The sequence below is a fragment of the Heliconius melpomene genome, chromosome 21 (assembly GCF_056956725.1).
Source record: "Heliconius melpomene rosina isolate 202511_hmr_F chromosome 21, ASM5695672v1, whole genome shotgun sequence".
NCBI classification, from domain to species: Eukaryota; Metazoa; Arthropoda; class Insecta; order Lepidoptera; family Nymphalidae; genus Heliconius; species Heliconius melpomene.
The window spans coordinates 13,831,583-13,851,563 of NC_140409.1; the positions used below are offsets into that span (position 1 = coordinate 13,831,583).

General features: G+C 31.0%; 1 protein-coding gene across 1 annotated transcript; it reads right to left on the reverse strand.

Moving 5' to 3' along the window:
• Positions 1-457: 457 nt before the first annotated feature.
• On the reverse strand, positions 458-18,592 carry LOC146527362 (uncharacterized). The gene is made up of 9 exons (XM_085205923.1): positions 18,341-18,592; positions 17,292-17,780; positions 13,551-14,898; positions 12,388-13,133; positions 10,510-10,767; positions 9,705-9,958; positions 8,971-9,091; positions 8,206-8,532; positions 458-5,740 (listed from the first exon to the last, which is right to left on the reverse strand). Exons 2-8 carry the CDS (start codon positions 17,748-17,750, stop codon positions 8,206-8,208), a joined length of 3,513 nt encoding a protein of 1,170 aa, XP_085062049.1. The 5' UTR covers positions 17,751-17,780; positions 18,341-18,592; the 3' UTR covers positions 458-5,740.
• Positions 18,593-19,981: the final 1,389 nt, after the last annotated feature.

Genomic DNA, 19,981 nt, shown 5'->3' on the forward strand with positions numbered 1-19,981 from the left:
AAAAAAACGATATTTCATATTAATCTTTAGATACATAAGCTAATTTATTTCCTTTTCGTTATGTTACTCGACTAGAACCAGGAACAAGCGTGCAAAGCTACCCTATGTAACTAAACGCCGGAACCTGTCAAATTCGATTCACTTCACACGGAAAAGTTGTAAAAGTAAATTAGTGTTTGATTAAAATTAATTAGTTTAAAAAAAAAACGTCAATTATACAAACACGACATGCAAAGTATTGGTTCGTTAGTTTTCTATATAAGCTACAGTGAAGTGCAATTGTTACAAAGCACTAGCAACATTGTATACTAGATTTGACTTTTACTAGAGACAGGTGTACTTTAAGTCAATGGTATACTTAGTTTATTTAAAAATAATATCAACGAACCAAACACTTCTTGAACCACTTCGAAAAAAAATATTATAAAAAAGGGGAACAAACAAAAATTATAACAAATTGCATACAACATTTTTTATTGAAACACACATAATGTAATTAATATACATACAAATGTTTTAAAAGATACCAAATATGTACAAAATAACAAAAAATCTTACAAAAACCCTCACGTTCGGTGTTTAGCGCCACCGAAATCCCTAAAGTCGGCAGTGCCCATAATATCTCTGTACATATTAAAGGAAAACAACATTAAACTTTAAAATGTAAATTTAAACAAATTAGAACTAAATTAGAAAAAGTAATATATATATATATGTATGAGTTGGGACACTACGTCAATAAATAACAGTGAGAACGGAAAGTTGTGTCCCGTTTCTCCGGCCAATTGACGTAGTGTCCCAACTTTTAATATTATTAATAATCCGTCATGTCTGAATCAAACATGGAAAGAAAATTTACTTAACTAATAAAGAAACGAAAAGTGACTTCTAAGTGACATACAATATAAAAAAACTATTAGTTTACAATTTATACTAAATTCGATAGAAGAATCGCTAATGATTCCTAATAAAAAAGAGGTAAAAACAACTATTTTTTTTATTTACACAATATATAGCAAAGATTATGCAAATACAATAATTTGACTTATATATTTCTGTGTTCCGCTACTGGGAACACTAAACACATCAATTAACGTTTAACTAACTTTAAATCTGTGTTTAATGTTACCATTTAACGTTAATTGATATTTCTGAACTTACAAATATTAAATCAGGTTTATATTTTTTTTTTACTTTGGATTTGAATCCATGTTCCATTTCAACTATAACTTCAACAGTATAAAAACATAATATCGCCAATAGTATGGCTTACACACTGTATGAAAGGTAACCTGAGCAAGTGTAGAACTAAACTCTACTTAACGGGTATTTCTCATTTATATATAAATAATAATAATTATTATTTTTATATACATTATATATATAATTAATAATAATAATTAAACTAGTTACAACTAAGATTTAACAACGGCTTGTAAATTAATTGCAGAAAAAATTTAAAAATATATAGACATTATTGAATGATGTAGTACAATTAAACTATAACGATTATTATAACACAGGGCTGGCATAAATTGCAAGTTTAATGTATAAAATATAAATTATATTCTTAGTACAGTACACAGCCTGTATAATATTTATGGTTCTTTATTTATGGCGCTTCGAGCGTGCCAGTTGAGCACTATTCACTTCGCCAATGTCACGTTGTATGGAGAACACACAAAGGAGATTGTACGGTAAAAAAGAGATTATGTATAATATTTAAGTTATCATAATATTTTGTACCTTAAGTCCGTCTGTCACATCGTAGGTAGCTATATCTCTTAAACTTCATGATTCAGCTTTAATATTATTTAAAGTGTTATGTCCACACTTATTTTTAGAAAAATACAAAAGTTTTGCACAAAAAATATATTAATTCATATGTTTATACAAAAAAAAATTGTATTAATTGGAAACATAATGAATAAAAAAAAATAAAACAAAGATTTTTTTTTAAATTGGCAATGATCATGAAAGAATATGCTAAATCAATAAAACATAATTAGACTGACTACCAAGAATTATATTTCATCTTTACATACTGAAATTTCTATTAAGAACTAAGCAGTTCTAAGAACCTTAATTCATTTATTAAACATACTATATCAATATAGTATTTGAGTATGAAACTTTATTATGTATTATACATATATATACAGAAAGGCAACCTGTTATTATTTGTGTATATTTAAAATTATATAAGTCTCTACATACATACATAAACCAAAAACGTTTTATATATTTAACATTTACATTATTATTTTTCCGATTCTAGGCTGGTAGGTGTAGAAAAACTAGTATTAAGTCCACTATCCAGTTTCTGACTATTTAAGACATTGTATACTGAATTGCGAAACTTAACGCCGTGTTTCTTAACATAAATACATATATATTGAGGTAATTTATTAAGTGATATTTAATCTTACTTATTTATGTAACTGTTAAAGTAAAATTAGCAACAATTGTGTGTAAGAATATAATATTATTATATATAACTAGTCCCTCTTCATGAGTAATATGTGATGTGGTAATATTCTTTAAAATTTTCGATTAAATATACATCTAGATATTACTATTTGAAAAATATATATTTTTATACACATTCTTGATCATGAATCGAATTAGTGACCCAAATAATGGAGAGTCAACAACAAAAGACAACATAATTACCTAAGTAGTTCCTTTCTTATTTTGTTATATTATATATGTTCGAACATTAACGAAATAAATATCCTACATCAATAGTATTATGCTCTATTAAATATTTAAGAGTAAAAATTCTTGCTTATACAAATAAAAAAATACTCATAAATATATAAAACACCATAATTTTTAGTAACTATTAAATACTATTATTGTAATTAACTATCTTGACTTTTACTGATTAAGTCTATCTAGACATATATTAAATTATAATATCAAAAAAGTTTGCATTTTGTTACATATATATTAAAATATTTACTATTCAACTTATGTCTAATGCTCACCATAATTTTGTATTATAGTTATATGTACGCGTTTTTATGTGTATTTAGTGAAGAAAGGGGGTAAATTATTATTCTTTTCAAAGAACTCTTTAAGTAATGAGAAAGGAAATTTAATAATTAAACAAATGGATTATTTAAATGAAAGTATTAAAATTATATTTATGTTTTTACAGGCACATAACTTCGAATTAAATTGTATGAGGTATACTATTATTTATTATTTATTCAGAATCCCATATTATTTCAGAATATCAAGATTAGAAACCAAAACTTTTTGACATTGAGCTGCCATTATCAAAAAAATCGACAGAGTTCTATTAATTCACTTCTATATATCTAGAAGTATAACTTTTCCCCTAAAAACACAGAGTTACATACAACATATTGGTCAAAACTATTTTTTATTATATGTGGTCAAGATTAAGACAAGTATTTTATTGAGTTTTAGATAAAAATCTACTATACTGCTATGGATTGTATTGTGTAATAAGCGTTCTACCATCTGTTTCATAATTGAGATAAAAAAAAAAAAATAACTCATACACGATTTTTTAACATATGTAAAGTGTTATTCCACACTTACAAATACTTTATTAGAAAACTTATAAAGAAATTGAATGTAGTGGAGTTCAAACCCGCGCCTTATTGAACGGTTTTCAAGAGGTTATAAATTCAACTGTATATCTGTTTTTTTAAAGAAAACACATAAAGAAATTCTCGTCAATTTTTATTATTTTACAATTAATATGAGATTAAAATAACATCAACTAAATAATTTAAGCTGCTAACCGCTATTTTATGTTCAATGTCAGTGAACTTTTTCTCCATATCTTTGTATAAAACATAGAAAAAAGACAAAGATATAAAAAAACAACAATTATTGTAAGATTTATAACTAACATTTAAATTATTTAATTGACAATTTGCAAATAAAATATTTATACTATGTAATATATTATATTAAATAAAAGACTCTTACGAAATAAATTATCTGTGTACGATAAAAAAAGGTTTAGTGCAAACAGTTATGGTAACACTGCCATTTATATTTTTTTACTAAGATTTATTAGCATTTATATATATATTTATAAACATTTATAGATATTTATATATATATTTATTTGATCAATAAATCACTGGCTTACAGCCGGGGCAGTGACATTATAGTGATTTGCTCTTATTTAGAAATATCCTTCTGATATATGTGTGGATATATTATGTATATAGGGTAGTCGATTTAATTATATATATATATATATATATATATATATATATGTATATATATAGTATATATATATATGTGTATATATATATATATAGTAATTTTAACATAATGTAATATATATATATAGTTTATAGCCTTCCTGAATATATAGGAAAAAATGTCACAATGAATCTGAACATCTCTGGGTCCAGAAAAAGAGGAAGTCCGAAGATGAGATGGGCGGATATCATTAAAAAAGGCGTGAACGCCTGCAACGTTTTCGCTCACAATGCGGCCAGTCGAGTGAAGTGGAGACAAAAGACGAGGAAAGCAGACCCCACCATCAGATGGGACTAATAATGCTCTGCAGAGAGAAAGAGCCTACCTAGATATTGAACACAATTTTTTTTTCAATTTGGACAGGTAGTTTCTAAGATTATTTATATATTTGTATATTATTCGGAGATTATTTATTATCTCAGAAATAGCTAGCGCATCCAACCAAATAAATATATATTAATAAAAAAGTATGCTACTGATTAAATGTTAACTGGCATATTGAAGTAAATTAATGTTATTGTTTATCTACTAATAATATAAAAAAAAACCAATGAACATTACTTTTTCAATTACTCATTTCGTACTAATAATATATCCCTTTAATATATAAAAAAAATGAAGTTAAATAAAAATAATTTAAAACATTAGCCAATTCAATTCCGGTGAATCAAAATAAACCATATAATTAAATCGACAACCATTTTCAAACTTATTCTACAATTCAATTAAACGCCGTACTTCCTTTCAATCAGTCTCTATAGGATAAGTGCATACTACGCATCCAAAATTATATGAATATGTATGAAGTAAATATAGTATGAAGTAAATATATATTATGTTTAAAGCCAAGTTGAAATTTTATACCATTTTTTTCCTTTCGTGAATTATATTAAGCAAAAACGATTGATGAGGCCGACTCACGGGCTTACAGAGCCAGACAGTTGTAGGTTCGATTTTCACTAGGGAGAATGAATTTTATGTACCCCACATATAGCAATGTAACTCAGTTCTCCACGCCCCGCACAAGATGAATGACGGGAGTCAACGCCGTATTGTTTTGTTACAAGAGCGAGGTAATGAAAATAATTGCCTCCTCCGAATGAAACCGCGCCTACAACAGTCAAAACGGTCTCGTAAATCGGTTTTACTTAAACAAACGGTATAAAAATGTAACAAGCTTTCCATATTAATTTATATAATACTATCTCTTTCTATCCAATATGAAGAAAAAAAGGACACAAAAGAGATCTGCCTAATAAGTTAAAAAGAAGTTATTTTGAACAAATTTGGAAGTTTTTTAGAACAAAAAAAATCACAAAATTAGTTCTTAGAAATAATAGCATTTTCGTTAAATAATCTTACCATTTTCGTAAAAAATTTAAAGAGTAGATAGTCAGTTTTTTTTTATTGTTAGCAGTAATTTTTTTTCATACTGGAATGCAGTAGACGGAAGGCAAGGTCACGGCTATGTATAATATAAGATCATCTGAAACAAAATTATAATAATATTAGTATTTATAAAAATATGAAGTATTTTTTATTAATAATACAATAAAAAAATTAGAAAACAAACATTTTTTGTATATCAATAACAAAAATGTTTGACACATCTTTTGAATATAATAATGAAATTGAGAATTAGATAGAGCTTTCATTTATGTATATAAATTATGTAATTAAATTTAATAAATTTAAGTTTTAAAATGTAAACTATTAAAAATGTTGTGGCTAGTCGTGGCGCAGGGGTACAATCGCGTGACTATAGTCGTGGGCTCGACGAAATAAAATATTTTATATTTTCATTTTCCCCGCACTGACAAAGCGCGGCGTTAAATTCCGCCACTTAATATGCAATGCCTTCATAATTAGGCGGAAAGAAAGGAACAGAAAAGTCTTAAAGGCAACTCTGCGCCTTAATACTAGATTTCCAAGTCCTCTCTGCCTACATACAGCCTTCATACAGCTTGAAGGTAATAAAGTAAAAATAATATAAAAAAGTAATAAATCGCACATAGCTTCTTTGCAATGTTATTTGAGCTTAAGCTTAATACAATAAAATAAACATTAATGTCAAACTTAAACATACAACTGTACCAATAATATAAAGCTGAACGCACTAATCTCAAGAACTAGTTGCTTAAATAAAAAAAATATTATTGTATATGTATCGAGGAAGGCTACATTGTCACGTTAATAGTTTCTATATGATCCAATATGCCTGCGGTCAGAGTTACTTCCGGCATTAACAAAATTTCATGTGTCATAACTCGTAACATACGGCATGAGTAGACTACCATACACTTGTATACATCGAATGTCTCTGAATGAACACAAGTGTCTCTAATTGCAAAACTTATTGTGACACTATAATTAATCTCGTATCACTTTGTCCAAGTGTCGAGTGTTTGCGTGTGAACAGCTCGAAGTAGTTCCTTACACTTATCAATAGACACTACTCAGACACAAAAAAACAGTACAAGTGTAGACAGTACATACATTAATGGATTTTCTGTCACAATCTAAATGTGCCATTAATTATATCCATTTGACCGTGCACGCCAAGCTGATAAATGCTAGTGTATAATAATCACACAAGTATAATTACAATATAATTAAATATACAAATAGTAAGAAGTCGATTTCGCTCTCCGGGAATAAATGAAATCAGTAAACCCAGGTTGAACATAAATAAATATTATATATTAAATACAGTACGGCCGACAAGTGGTGGACCTGAAGTTAGATTTTATGAACTATTGTGCATTATACACTTAGGAGGAAAATAATCAAATGTAAAAAAACCTAAAATCAAATCTGCGCAGCCATCTACAGCTAACAACAGAGCAGCCACGACTCGTCTACCGTACTGTAGTAAAATAATGAATCGCATAATGCCTATAAGTATAGACGTATCACAGTTTACTGTCTAAACCGGTTTTAAGCCCAGTCACACAAAAAGATCTTTCTATGACAAGAAATAAATATTAAAAAAAGATGTTTTGCTTTTTATTAAAATCACATTATTATAAGTTATTTTAAAAAATGGCTCCAAAAATACTGCGTACAAGTACAGCCGCGGGTGTATATAAGCAATTATGTTTATATAATTTCGCAATGCCATTTGGAAATATATATATATATATATAATATAATTTATTATTATTGTTATTCTTTTATTTTCAGGCAAAACCCAAATAGGAAGGAACTTATAAAAAATATTGTAATATTTGAACTTTAAAAATGGTATCAATAGAGTAAATAGCTCAACTTCAGTTTCTTTTTTTTAACTTCACACTATATCCTGCGCAAAGCAAAGTAGGCCAAATGAATCTGGGAACTTAGTGTCAAGACACTCTGAGTGTTCTAGGTTCCCTCTGAATTGATTACCTAAAGACATTGTGGAAACAAACAGAGATAAAAATGTGCATGTAATTTGCAGCCATATTTTATATAATATATATATTCGCCATTTGCAATATAAACAGTAATATTTCATATTTCTTCATCAACTTTTTTTCTTAAAAACCATATGAGCAATCCAAAAAAATGAATTTTGATCATAAAATAAGAGAAAAATCTATCACAATTATTTGTTTAGTACAAATAATTTTGATAGATAGTGCAGCATTGTATATAATATGTACGATATAAAGTGCCTTACAGTGGTAAAATATCAAAATATATTTAAAACATTCATAATAATAATATTGTATAATACTATAATTATTATAGTAACTATATATCATTTCAAGTTACTTATGTAGAAATTATCTTAAGTTAAAAGTAAACAAATATGGTAAATAATTTAGAAATAGATAAAAGAGATAAATAAAACATGTCTAAAAGTATATGAAAACTTAAATGTAAACAAAATGCTCCACACATCCAGTCTCCAAGAAGATAAAAAAACCAACATCAGAATAGAAAAAAAAAACAAAAAGAAAAGATTACCTATTTATCCTTAATATCCTTAACAGGCACGGGCACAGGTTGAGGTATTATAGTAATCTCATCGTTTATCTTTAACGGCTTCAACAACGACTGGCCGGGTTTCACCGACTTATTGTTACTATTATTTGTATTATTTTGACCATTTAAATTCTTTTTGTCCATAACACGTTTGGCCACAACGCTGTGAGCCGAGTATACGTGGTTCTCGAATTGTTTATACATTCCAAATGTGGCTGTGCATACTGTGCATTTATATGAAAGATGGGCAGGTTTGAGTGTTAAATTGTGATCTTGGGCGACATGGTTTAGTAGTTTCCATTGGTATACCTGAAATTTTATTTTTTTATGTATTAAGCAATGTCACATTTTTTCCCGCATTGCAGGTTAGTCAGATGGAATCTAGTATTAAAACAATCTCCGCCCCCTTTAGCCGAAAAAAATTTAATGTAATAATTCATTGTAAGTCAACATACATTCAACAATTCATTTCAACGTCAACATTAAATAGTATTCAAGCTTCATACTGTACTCTCAATCCAGGTAGGCAGAGAAAACCTAGCCTTAAGAAGACACGCGTCGCCCAATTTTTGAGATATTTCCCCCCAATGGGAATAGAAATTAAAATTAATGAAATTTTTACACTGTAAAAAAACATTTCTGTACTGTACTGTCATTCAAATGAAATAACTTGATTTTTATTACTATTTACCTACTTAGAAAATCAAAAACGAAAATAAAATATAATATAAGTCAAAGAAAGCTAACCCTTCCACAAACCGGGCAGCGACCGGCATCCTTATTTTTATTGGCGGCCTCTTGCATAGAACTCGTTACTAGACCGTGTGAACCCAACAAATGTCTCTCCAGACCTTGATCTGTGAAGAACCTGGAAAGAAATACAATTTCTTTATTATTTAATTATTACTTTATACGTGTATTTTATTTACTGCACGCTCGCTACTGGAATCCCACATTTAGCAGAGTGGGAGGCAAAGGGTTGTAGTGTTAAGATAATGGGTTCCCCACGGTTGAGGGATTACGTGTTGAGAAAGCAAGTGCGGCAGAACTCAATACCGCGGTTTGCCTTATTGCCAGAGCGCAGTAATGAAAAATTAATATTTCATTCCTCCAAGTGGAAATCAAACCCAAAACTGTCCCGTTACAGTCGCAGTCGAGTGACACTGTGCCACGACGACCTTACAAACTTCTTATAAAAAACATTTTTTTTTTGTTATTATTAATAGGTGTCACTCGTGGAAATAGAAACGAACTTGGAGTCGAGTTTTTTGTACTCTATTCTCTATTACACCACTCACCCACCACTTCTGGTGAAAGGCAAAGTATAAGCAAAACTAAAGAAACATCAGTTATTATTATTTATTACACATACTTGTAGAACCAAGTCTTAAAAGAATTTCATTTAGCAGTAAAGAGTTAATTATGCTGACCTATTAGTTTCGCAAATTACGTTTTCAGAAATTCAATAAAAGCACTCTTACCTAAACTGACACTTCTGACAGTTCAACGGAGGCCTATTATATATCATTTTGGGGTGTATCTTAATTTTATGTATCCACTGCATATGATTTCTCAATTGTTCCAAATCCTTTATGTATCCGTCGCAAATCTCGCATATAACACAGGTGTTTTTAATTTGAGGGTTTTGCACGGGCATGGGTTGCGGATGACGGGGCAATGGCGTAATCGATATGGACGGTTGATGAATTGATTTTGGTGTGTTGGGTTTTCCGTTCTGTAAATAATTAATAATATAGTGTTGAGAAAGGTTATTATTTATTTGGTATTTGGTTTGTATGTGGTGAGTGGCGGGGATCAACGCCGCGTTTTATTTGAGCGTATCTAAGAAATCTTAGGATGATATGATTTCTGTTTAATAAAAATAAGTATGCAAATTAAATTACATGTTAATTTTTAGTAAACATTTAAAAGCAAATTGTGTTTTTTCTCTTTCTGCGAAACACTATGATGGAACATTCTTTGTAATACACCAATAACAATAATCAATAACCCAAATTTCAAACAAACCAAGCATTTAAATCAATAAAAAGATTTTGATTCAATGTAATTATAATCTATAACACTAATAAAAAAGACAAACGCGGCGTTAGTCCTATCCCTCTACACGCAATCCCTTACGACGCCTTCTAAAAATTAGGCGGAATGTCCCATGTTACAGTCTCTTAAAACTGGTTATCAAAAACTCTTTTGAAAAATCTCTATTGAAATAAATTTAAACAGGAATTAACCCCTTTAAAGCTTTCAAAATAATATTTATATACTTACAGAACAATTAGAAGACGCTAATGCATTAGGACCGGCGTGCCTCACTGTGACACCAGTCCTCAGTATCGGTATTCCTTGCATTGGCGTAGGCCTTGGCACAATCGGCATTGGCGTGCGATTCCTTGGCCGAAAGTTTGCCGCCATGTTAGCGGACATGTTGGTAGGCATGTTGATGTGTTTGTTCATGTTGGTGGTTGTTTGAGATCTGTTGAACGCGTTGTGGTATGACGACATCATCGGGTTGCGGGAACGTGCCATCTGGAATTTAGTATTTTTGTTAAGTTTTTTTTTTTTCTTATATAGAAAGATAAGAGGTTGTAAGGAAAGGTGAGAGGTTGTAGCCTTATACGAAAATAAAATAATAAGTACCATTTATCCATACCTATATTATAAATTCGAAAGTAACTCTGTCTGTCTGTCTGTGTGTTTTTTACACAATCAGGGCCAAACCGCTATTTTAATTGTGATATAATACTCATATAGAGATACTTGAGGGGCTCGGGATGAACATAGGATACTTTTTTTTTCTCATATTTGTAATATTATCGATATATACCAATATATTAAAATACTTATTAATTTGACATATAATTTATTCCGCCATGTTTATAACAACCGCCGTTGCTAAGCAACGATTTGCAAAGTTTGTTGTTAGAAAACGTCACCCAAAATGAGCATGCTTAACGCATCTCTCTATTGAAAACTGAAAATAATTTCATAAATATATTTAATAAATATTCGTATAGTTCAAGCGGGCATAGCCGCGTTCGGGTCCACTAGTATTTAATACTAGAGGCCCGTGGCGAAGCGTAGCCACGCCCGCTTCAAATATACAAATGTTTATTTAAGTGTGTTTAAGGAAAAAGCCGACCAAGCAAGTCAAAGCAGGTCAGAATCACTCACAGAGGGTTCTGTACCAATATCAGGAACTTTGTCGAACTATGTACTTTAAATTGACGTAACTTTTTTAATTAAGAACCGATTATCATAAAATAATACATTTTGTCTGTTTAATATCAATTAAACAGACAAACATTTTCAAAATCAATGTTTTGGGTTCTATTACGTTTATAAAAGTTCCCAATAACATTTTTTTTTAAATATCTTCCAAGTACAGACACCGTCCTTCTTACGATTTTATTATAAGTATAGACTAGCCAACCGGTCGCGGCTTCGCCTGCTTGAACCACACAATAATTTATTCTCCAACCAAAATTACTTTCGTGCTCTAATAATATTATCTATATATATAAAATCGAAAGGTCACTCACTCATCACGAAATCTCGGAAACTATATGTGCTAGGAATCTCAAATTTTGCATAGGAGTTACTTATAGGACGTAAGTGCTCGCTAAGACTGGAATTTGCAATATTCGACTTTTAAAGGGTTGTTTTTGGGGTTGGAAGTTTGTATGAAACTTCGTTACTACAATTCTATCTCAAATTTTGCATGGATGTCACTTATAGGACGTAGGTACTCATGGAGACAAAAATTAATAATAACGTAGTTAACGCAGGCGAAGCCGCGGGCGGGCCGCTAGTTATAATATATATAAGAAAATAAAGTTTCAGCCAATTCAATAAAACAGTTATTTAGTAGTGGCTTTGTGGAACAAAATACTTTATATTAATATATATTTTTAATTTTGAAGTGATTGAAATAAAAGAACCACTAAATGCTAAGGGAAGTTTGTCAAAATATAATAGTGAAAACTGCATTTAAATTGGTTAAGCCATTTCTGAGATTAGCGTGTGCAAACGCACAGACAAATAGACAAACTGAAAAATGGACAAAAATTTTAAAAATCAAGTATAAAGCATAAAAAGCATAGTAACTCATCACTAATCTCTCTTCAAATTACAATAAAAAACAATCACCTTAGGTATTTTAGCCGGCGGTTCCCACTCAATGGGTGGTGCCAGGTTCAATTCCGGCTTAAATTTCTTCGAGCAAGGTATAAAATGTCTCGCCAATTTCCCTTTACCGTTATCTTCAAAGGGACAATTAGGACACTGGTGATACGCAGGGGCCCTCTCTAACTTCCCTCTTGTATTATGTTCGGCTTCCATATGAAATAATATATCGTGAGGACTTTTACTCTCGTACGTACAAAAATTACACTTGTAAACGCCATTTTTCATATGCGGCGTCTCCAAATGGTGGGACAGGACCAGACTCGATTCCGATTTGTACGTACAATACTCACATTTTTTCAATTTAAATTTGTACGGGGCATTATTCTCTTTGCTGAACTCTAAGTTCATAGTAAGGGACGCGATCGAACTTTCCGTCAATTTAGTACTGTGGCCGCCTTTCTTCTCTCTATACAACTGTCTATTTTTCTGTTTTAATAGATCGTTTTGGACGAATTCTTGAACTAAATTTAGGCCGATATTCGTGAAGAATTTTCCCAGGGACAGGTCAAAGTAGTTATCAGATTTACCCGTGACCACTTTGTCTACGGTTAGGTCGGCGACTCCCTTTAGGTCATCAAGAGCGTCTATTTTATCCTTGATGACTACTGTTTTATTTTCTTCGTCGGATGTTATATCGTCATCCGTTTCCGATGACGATTCTCCGTCCCATGACGCATCATCGTCATCGTTATTTTGTTTGCGTCGCTCTGAAAAAAATAAAAATATATATTTTTAAAATAAAAAAATTATAGTTCATTATATTTACTACAATTCTTTAATCGAAGTAATTCTGTAAGAATATTTAACTTACTTGGGTGGTGAATTGGTAACCCAAGCAAGGGTTAAAATCTTATTAAATATTTTAATAATATTTTTCTACCTTCACACTGTATCCGACATATACAGCAAGGTAAACAAAGGGAACCTAGTGATAAGGCACTGCGCACTTCCCTAACACCGCCTAATTTTCTACTTACTATTAAATTATGAATGGAAAATTGAAACTTAACCGCTGCACTTTATCTACCAGAATGAAAAAATAAAAATATTTTAAAGATTATCATCCCCAGGATGGGAATTGAACCCAATGCACCACAATATAAAACCTTTACAAATACAAATACCTTTCTTTTCATCTCTCTTCTTATGTTTGTTTTCTTCTAACCGCTCTTCCTTAGATTTCACCACTTCTTTCTCTTCCCGAGTCTCATCAACATCACTATCATCTTCCTCTTCTTTCTCATCATCTTCTTTACTTTCTTCTTTTTTACCTTCTTTCTCCTTCAGTTCATTCTCTTTGGCTTTCTGCTCTTTCAATTCATTGCCTAAGATATCTACAAATTCCCTAAACGGTTTTATCGATGGCTTTTCGTAAACATACGGTACTATAAATGATGGTGCTTCCACTACATACATATCGTCTGTAAGGGACGGCAAAATGGACTGTTGTGCAGAATTATTACTATGAGAATTTAGGAAATTATTAGAATTTTGACTTTTACTAGAGACAGGTGTAATTGTAGTACCACGGGCTACAATACTCTGATACAACCTTTGAGCACTTAACACATTATTTATATTAGTATTGTTAACATTACTTTTCTTTATGGCACTCCCTTTACTGGAGGCCATTGATTTAGTATCTATTATAACCACAGTCGGTTCTTTCTTTTGTATGCCGGACTTCATTTGCTTAGCGGCCATTTCTACTAGCGTTTTTGTATCATTTATTACTATAGCCTTGGACCTACGTTTCTGCGAATCTATATGTTTATTTACATAATTATCTTCTAAATCGGATATAGCATCGCCATTCTCTATTTCGTCGTCGTATCTTTTCCTTTTTATCGCTCGACTGCTTCTTCTTAACTGTACTGGTGTTTCAACTACAAGTGGTTTCTCTTCTTGTTTTCCTTCTATGACACATTCATCTATGTCACTTAGGATTTCGTGTATTTCAGGACTAGTGCTGTCCTTGCCATTTTGACCTTCACTGCAATTTTCTTGTAAAAACACATCACTATTGTTTATTTTATCTGAAGCATCCTGAGACAATTCATCTTGCACGTCCATTTCTGATTCAGAATGAACGCTAACAACTTCCTCTGCTCTCATTTCAGCTGATACTTCGGAAATTTCATCGTTTTTCGACTCATTTTCTGATTCACCTTCGGATACCGGTACAAGTGGTTTCTCTTCTTGTTTTCCTTCCATGACACAATCATCTATGTCACTTAGGATTTCGTGTAGATCAGGACTAGTGCTGCCCTTGCCATTTTGACCTTCATTGCAGTTTTCTTGTAAAAACACATCTCTATTTTCTATTTTATCTGAAACATCGTGACACAATTCGTCTTGTACGTCCATTTCTGATTCAGAATGAACGCTAAGAACTTCCTCTGCTCTCATTTCAGCTGATACTTCGGAAATTTCGTCGTTTTTCGACTCATTTTCTGATTCACCTTCGGATACCTGAAACAATGTAAACTTTTACTGTTAATATACTATTTATGTACTATTTCATATTATTTAAACTAATAATCTATAAGAGTCTTCGTGGTGGAGGTGGCGGGCCGCGTAGTACAGCGCTTGATTCTAATACGTTAACAAGACAAAGCGTGACTGACTGAGTTTTGAGTTCCGCCAGTCAATACGCAACATGTCGAAAATTGGGCGAAAAGTAGCAAACGGAGTGTTTTAACATTCTGCCTGCCTTGCTATATGCTGGATTCAGCGTGGAGGTATAAAGAAGTACTTTAATGATGTAAAAAGAACTGACCCGACCCGATTAATCTGAGATGTAAATGAATAATTAATATAGTTAGTAACAAAAAACATTTTTATATTATGTTCATATAATATTACTTAATATTTATAACATTTTGTACTTAGCGCTTAACCATACTGGGAAAATACCTATATTATAAATATAAATTTCCTCGAAGTGGGACTTTCGAACATACAATCATCGAGATCAGTCAGCCACATTCCAACTACGTAATATGATGACGTCATATTATTTCCACATACATAATAATAATATATTTGTTGCTTTTTTACTGTATCCCGCATTAAGCAGGAGCCTAGTGTTAGCACACTCTGTTCACCACGCACCGTCCAATTTTCGAGACATTGAGTTGTGAGTGGCGGAACTCAACGTCGCGCTTCCTCTTGTTAACAGAGCGAGGAAATACAAAAAAACTCATATCCTCAAATGGAAATCGAACCCTCAATCGTCGCAATTACAGCCAGACACTGGGCCTCATATTGTATATAAACTCATATATTGTGAAATAATCAATTACTACTATTGTTGCTGTCCCACAGCTATTGTTGATTCGCTCCCCGATTGCGGAGAATGTTTATATCTAAATGTTGTATTTTCATTGATAAAGCAACGTCGGCAGCGTTGGGTTCCGTCAGTCTACACGAAATATCTAATATATCGAGGAGAAATGGAGTAAAGAATTGCCTAATGAAATAAAGATCGATTGTTTTTTTTTTTTGCACTTTTGAATAATATAAAAGTAGTACATAACGAGAAAAATGGATCTATAATGATTACAATCGAAACCGAAAATGGAAAAGGGAGTAGCTGCCTACCTCTCGGACTTTTTCATGTCCTTTACAATTTTTACATACTTACATAAATATTAAAGTTCATTCGTGAGATTCAACTCTGTCTACAAAGTTAGGAATAAAGTGAGTATAAAAATGCATAAGTACAGTACGATCACACAAGTTGTGACGGTCTTGAAATTTGTTGTAAGACGTCTGCGCAGATTCGATTTTAAGATTCTTCGTACTTTTAATTATGTTCTTCCCAAGTGAACAACATGCAGAAGTTCAGATAACCTAACCTCAGGGCGGCCACAACTCGTTGACCGTACTGTATTTTACTTTTTTATGATTAATATAATAGGATAGTAATGACGTCACTGGAGTCACGTGACCCATAGCTACAGGAATGCTACCAACGCTGTATTTACAACTTTAAGTTCTATAAATAAATGATAATTAAAAACCCCCTACACAAAATACTCTAAAATGTATGCTGACTTCATACAACTCGAACATATTTACTAGAATTTAAGAAAAAACATTGATTAAGTCTTTGAGAGCTACTATGCCATGGACAGACATATAGATACACATAAACCCAGACATGTCAAATGTCTGCTATCGTCGGAGGTTAAAAACATATATAGTAACTTAAACTATTTTTACCGAAAAAAAAAATGACTCGGACCGGATATATATCTCATCAAACTAGGAAGTGTATCCTTTCCGATAAAAAAAGGAATCATCGAAATCTGAATATTGAATTATTCGTCCATTTGTCGCGCACATACCTAATGCAAACTTAAAACTCTTGTGATTTCCTCATAGATAACATTGTCAGAAATGTACCAAATTAAAATGAGACCACACTGGAGGCACCAGCTTTCGATTCACAGTCAAAAGTTCTGAGGTAACAAACAAAAAAAGAAGACAGAATCGTTTATAATTTACGTTTATATTACAGTCAATCTGGGTAACTGACAGATACAAGCAGTAATTTACACTATATTTTAAAATTTAAAGCACATTGCAAGTGTTTTTGTTCTATTGGAGCTCTCCAAATACTTTTCACCCATAGACATTCTCATCAGTACCCTTATCAAATGGACAACTCTGACACCAATCCCAGAAAAGTAGTCATAATTATTGTTCTTATTAATCTAGGTAATATTGGTTCATGTTTTTAATAAATAATGGATATAACTGATGTAATAACAAAATAACTCCGCAGCTTTGTCTTAAATTGTCATATATAAATATAAATGAACTACTTTATTAATAATTTTATAAATAAATAAACTTACTCCATTCTCAGAAGGCACAATAGCATTCCCATTTTGCAGTATTAAATCTTTTTTACATGTTTCCTCAATACTCAATTTGTTATTTTGCTCTATGTTCAATTCCATATTAGACTGTCTATCAATTGTCTCACTTTCATTTTCAGAATCAGATATATTTTCTATATTGTTTTCATTGATTTTACAATTCATAGTAAATTGTGAGTGCGCTAATGAGGCTTTATTTTTGCTTTCATCATCCTCACTTAGTTCACAGTCCACATCGGTTAAAGGATCTTCATTTAAAGTACTTTCATTATTTAAGCTACCTGCGACACTGTCCTCATGATTATTTAACTCATTAACAGTTTCTATTAGTTCCTTGCCTTTCTCGTTAGAAATGATAACTTTATCTCCGTTTTCACCCTCCGGAGAGGCATGAGCCAACTCCTGGTCCACCAACGCACCATTCATACAATCCATGTTGATAACGAGGCTACATTCCCTGAGCACCTGTCAAAACAGTAACAATAATTAAGGTTATGTTTTCAAAAATATATAAATGTATATTTGTGATGTACCAAAAGTTTGAGCGTCACATTTTTTTATAGTGAACTCCCCCCCCCCCCTTCTCGCCCCTCCCCCTCCCCCCTGGCAAGGCGCTAGCAATCAAAATGGCCGTGCCATGGAAATACTGTGTAAAGCTACGTATATCTCTTTTCAAGAATACAAAGGTTAATTAGTAGCCATTTATAGAAACAACCCCCGAAATGCCGTTCGAACTATTTATATTTACATCTGTAGTAAACAAAACAATACGTTTCGTTACTTTCGCTTTGAATAAGGGAAATGTTTAACCTATTTAGTTATTGAGCGAATAAACAGTTATTTAGTATTTGTTTTTTCAATTGTAAGAACATTTTGTGAATAAATCATCTGTTGTTCTGCTTTTTACAACTAATATAAAAGTAAACAAATCAACGCCGGTACAGATTCTTATGGTAATTGAATTTTCAATTGAAATAATGTATATTTTACTCAAGTATTAGTAAATTGGGACAAATTTTTACAACCTTATCGAGTCTGCGGTGTTTCGTAGGCACTTTTCGGGTACTCGACGTTCACTAGCACCTTGGTTATTTCAATGGTACGAACCCAGGGTAAATCACAATAAATATAAGCTTCACAAGTTATCCCACACAACAAATAACAAGCACAGTATTATATAAATTAATAACTTTACTTATAAACTCATTTTTATTACGTTTTTAGGGTATTTTTAAAAATATTTTAAAAATCAGGGACAGTGCGACATGATCCCTCGCCACAGCACAAACGCAATATGGCGGCGGTGAGTTAAGTCAGTCACGTGACTTCCAGTCAAAATTAAAAAATATTTTTTTATTATATTTTAAATTTTAATGTTATATTTATATTTTATATATATTGCCGTTATTGCTTATAACTGTGTAAATTTAAAATGTCTTGTTTAACAAATCAACAGATTAATTTTCAACTTTCAAAGTTATAAAAGTTTCGCGCCAAAGTTTTGTATGGTATTTTTTTTATTTATTATATTTTTTCAATACTCCAACTCGACTTATACTTCCGTTTTAAGTTCCCGAATTCTAAATTTTTTATGGAGTTGTAAAGACAAATTATGTTAATTACAAATTACGAACTCGAACGTCTTATAAATAGGAAAATACACTTAAATTAATTAACATTTTAATATAATAAACAATTAAACACAATACCTGTTCACTTTTCTACATAAGTAAATAAGCAATTTTGAGTTAAATATTAACTTGGAACCAAAGATAGGTACCAAAATTAGGGCGTAGGCTGTTCTTATATTAAAATATTGAATACAAAATATCACTACCGTGTATCTCTTTCCCACTTACCTAACATGATGTGAAAGAAAGAGAAATACAAATTATGAACAGACACTATGAATAGGTATGCTTATCTGACATGGCAAGTCTCGGAGAAAATGTCCTCTACGACTGTAGTTCTTATAAACAGAATTTTAAGGAATATATTTAATAATAAAGAAAAATTTACATGTCAACTACCATAACTGTAATGAAAACTAACCTTGGACGGGTTATAGTTCATTAAAATATATCAACAAAGTACTTAAGTCAGTAAATCTTATAATATATATTATGTTTGTATTTAATATAATATCCTTAAAGCAACTTGAGTATAATCTTATATGTATATTAAAATGGCTAAGTAAGTAAGTATATGTGCGCCGCAATCTACCTCGTCAAGGCTGGAAGATTTTCGTTTCACCTTCTCGAGATTGGAGAATACTATATTACTTATTTTATATTTTGTTTTAATATTAATAAAAGTTCATTGTTAAAGAACCTTCAGTGCAAGCGCTATAAGTAAAGACATTCTTAAATTAATTTCGCTAATTTGGATTAGGGATAAAAGTAAACATTTTTTGAATAATCGTTGTACCTACCTAACAAATTACTTACTGCAACTCAATTATTTGTAGCTACTTAAATTAGAAATATTTTTACTTTTTCATTTCACAAATTAGTGTTCAATTAAATAATAGATATAGGTACCTAATTAGATATATTAATAGATAATTAAATAACGAATTTCCAGTTTTATAATAGATTAATGTTCTTATAAGGATGAAATACTTATGTATCATAAATAAAAATAATAAATTTAAATTACATATAATT

Coding starts and splice junctions, on each gene's coding strand:
- LOC146527362 (XM_085205923.1), bottom strand. CDS start 17,750: ATGGATTGTATGAATGGTGCGTTGGTGGACCAGGAGTTGGCTCATGCC. Junction 9,092..9,704: donor TGTCAGAAGTGTCAGTTTAG/GTAAGAGTGCTT, acceptor ATTTCTTTCCAG/GTTCTTCACAGATCAAGGTC. Junction 8,533..8,970: donor GCTGCCCGGTTTGTGGAAGG/GTTAGCTTTCTT, acceptor ATAAAATTTCAG/GTATACCAATGGAAACTACT.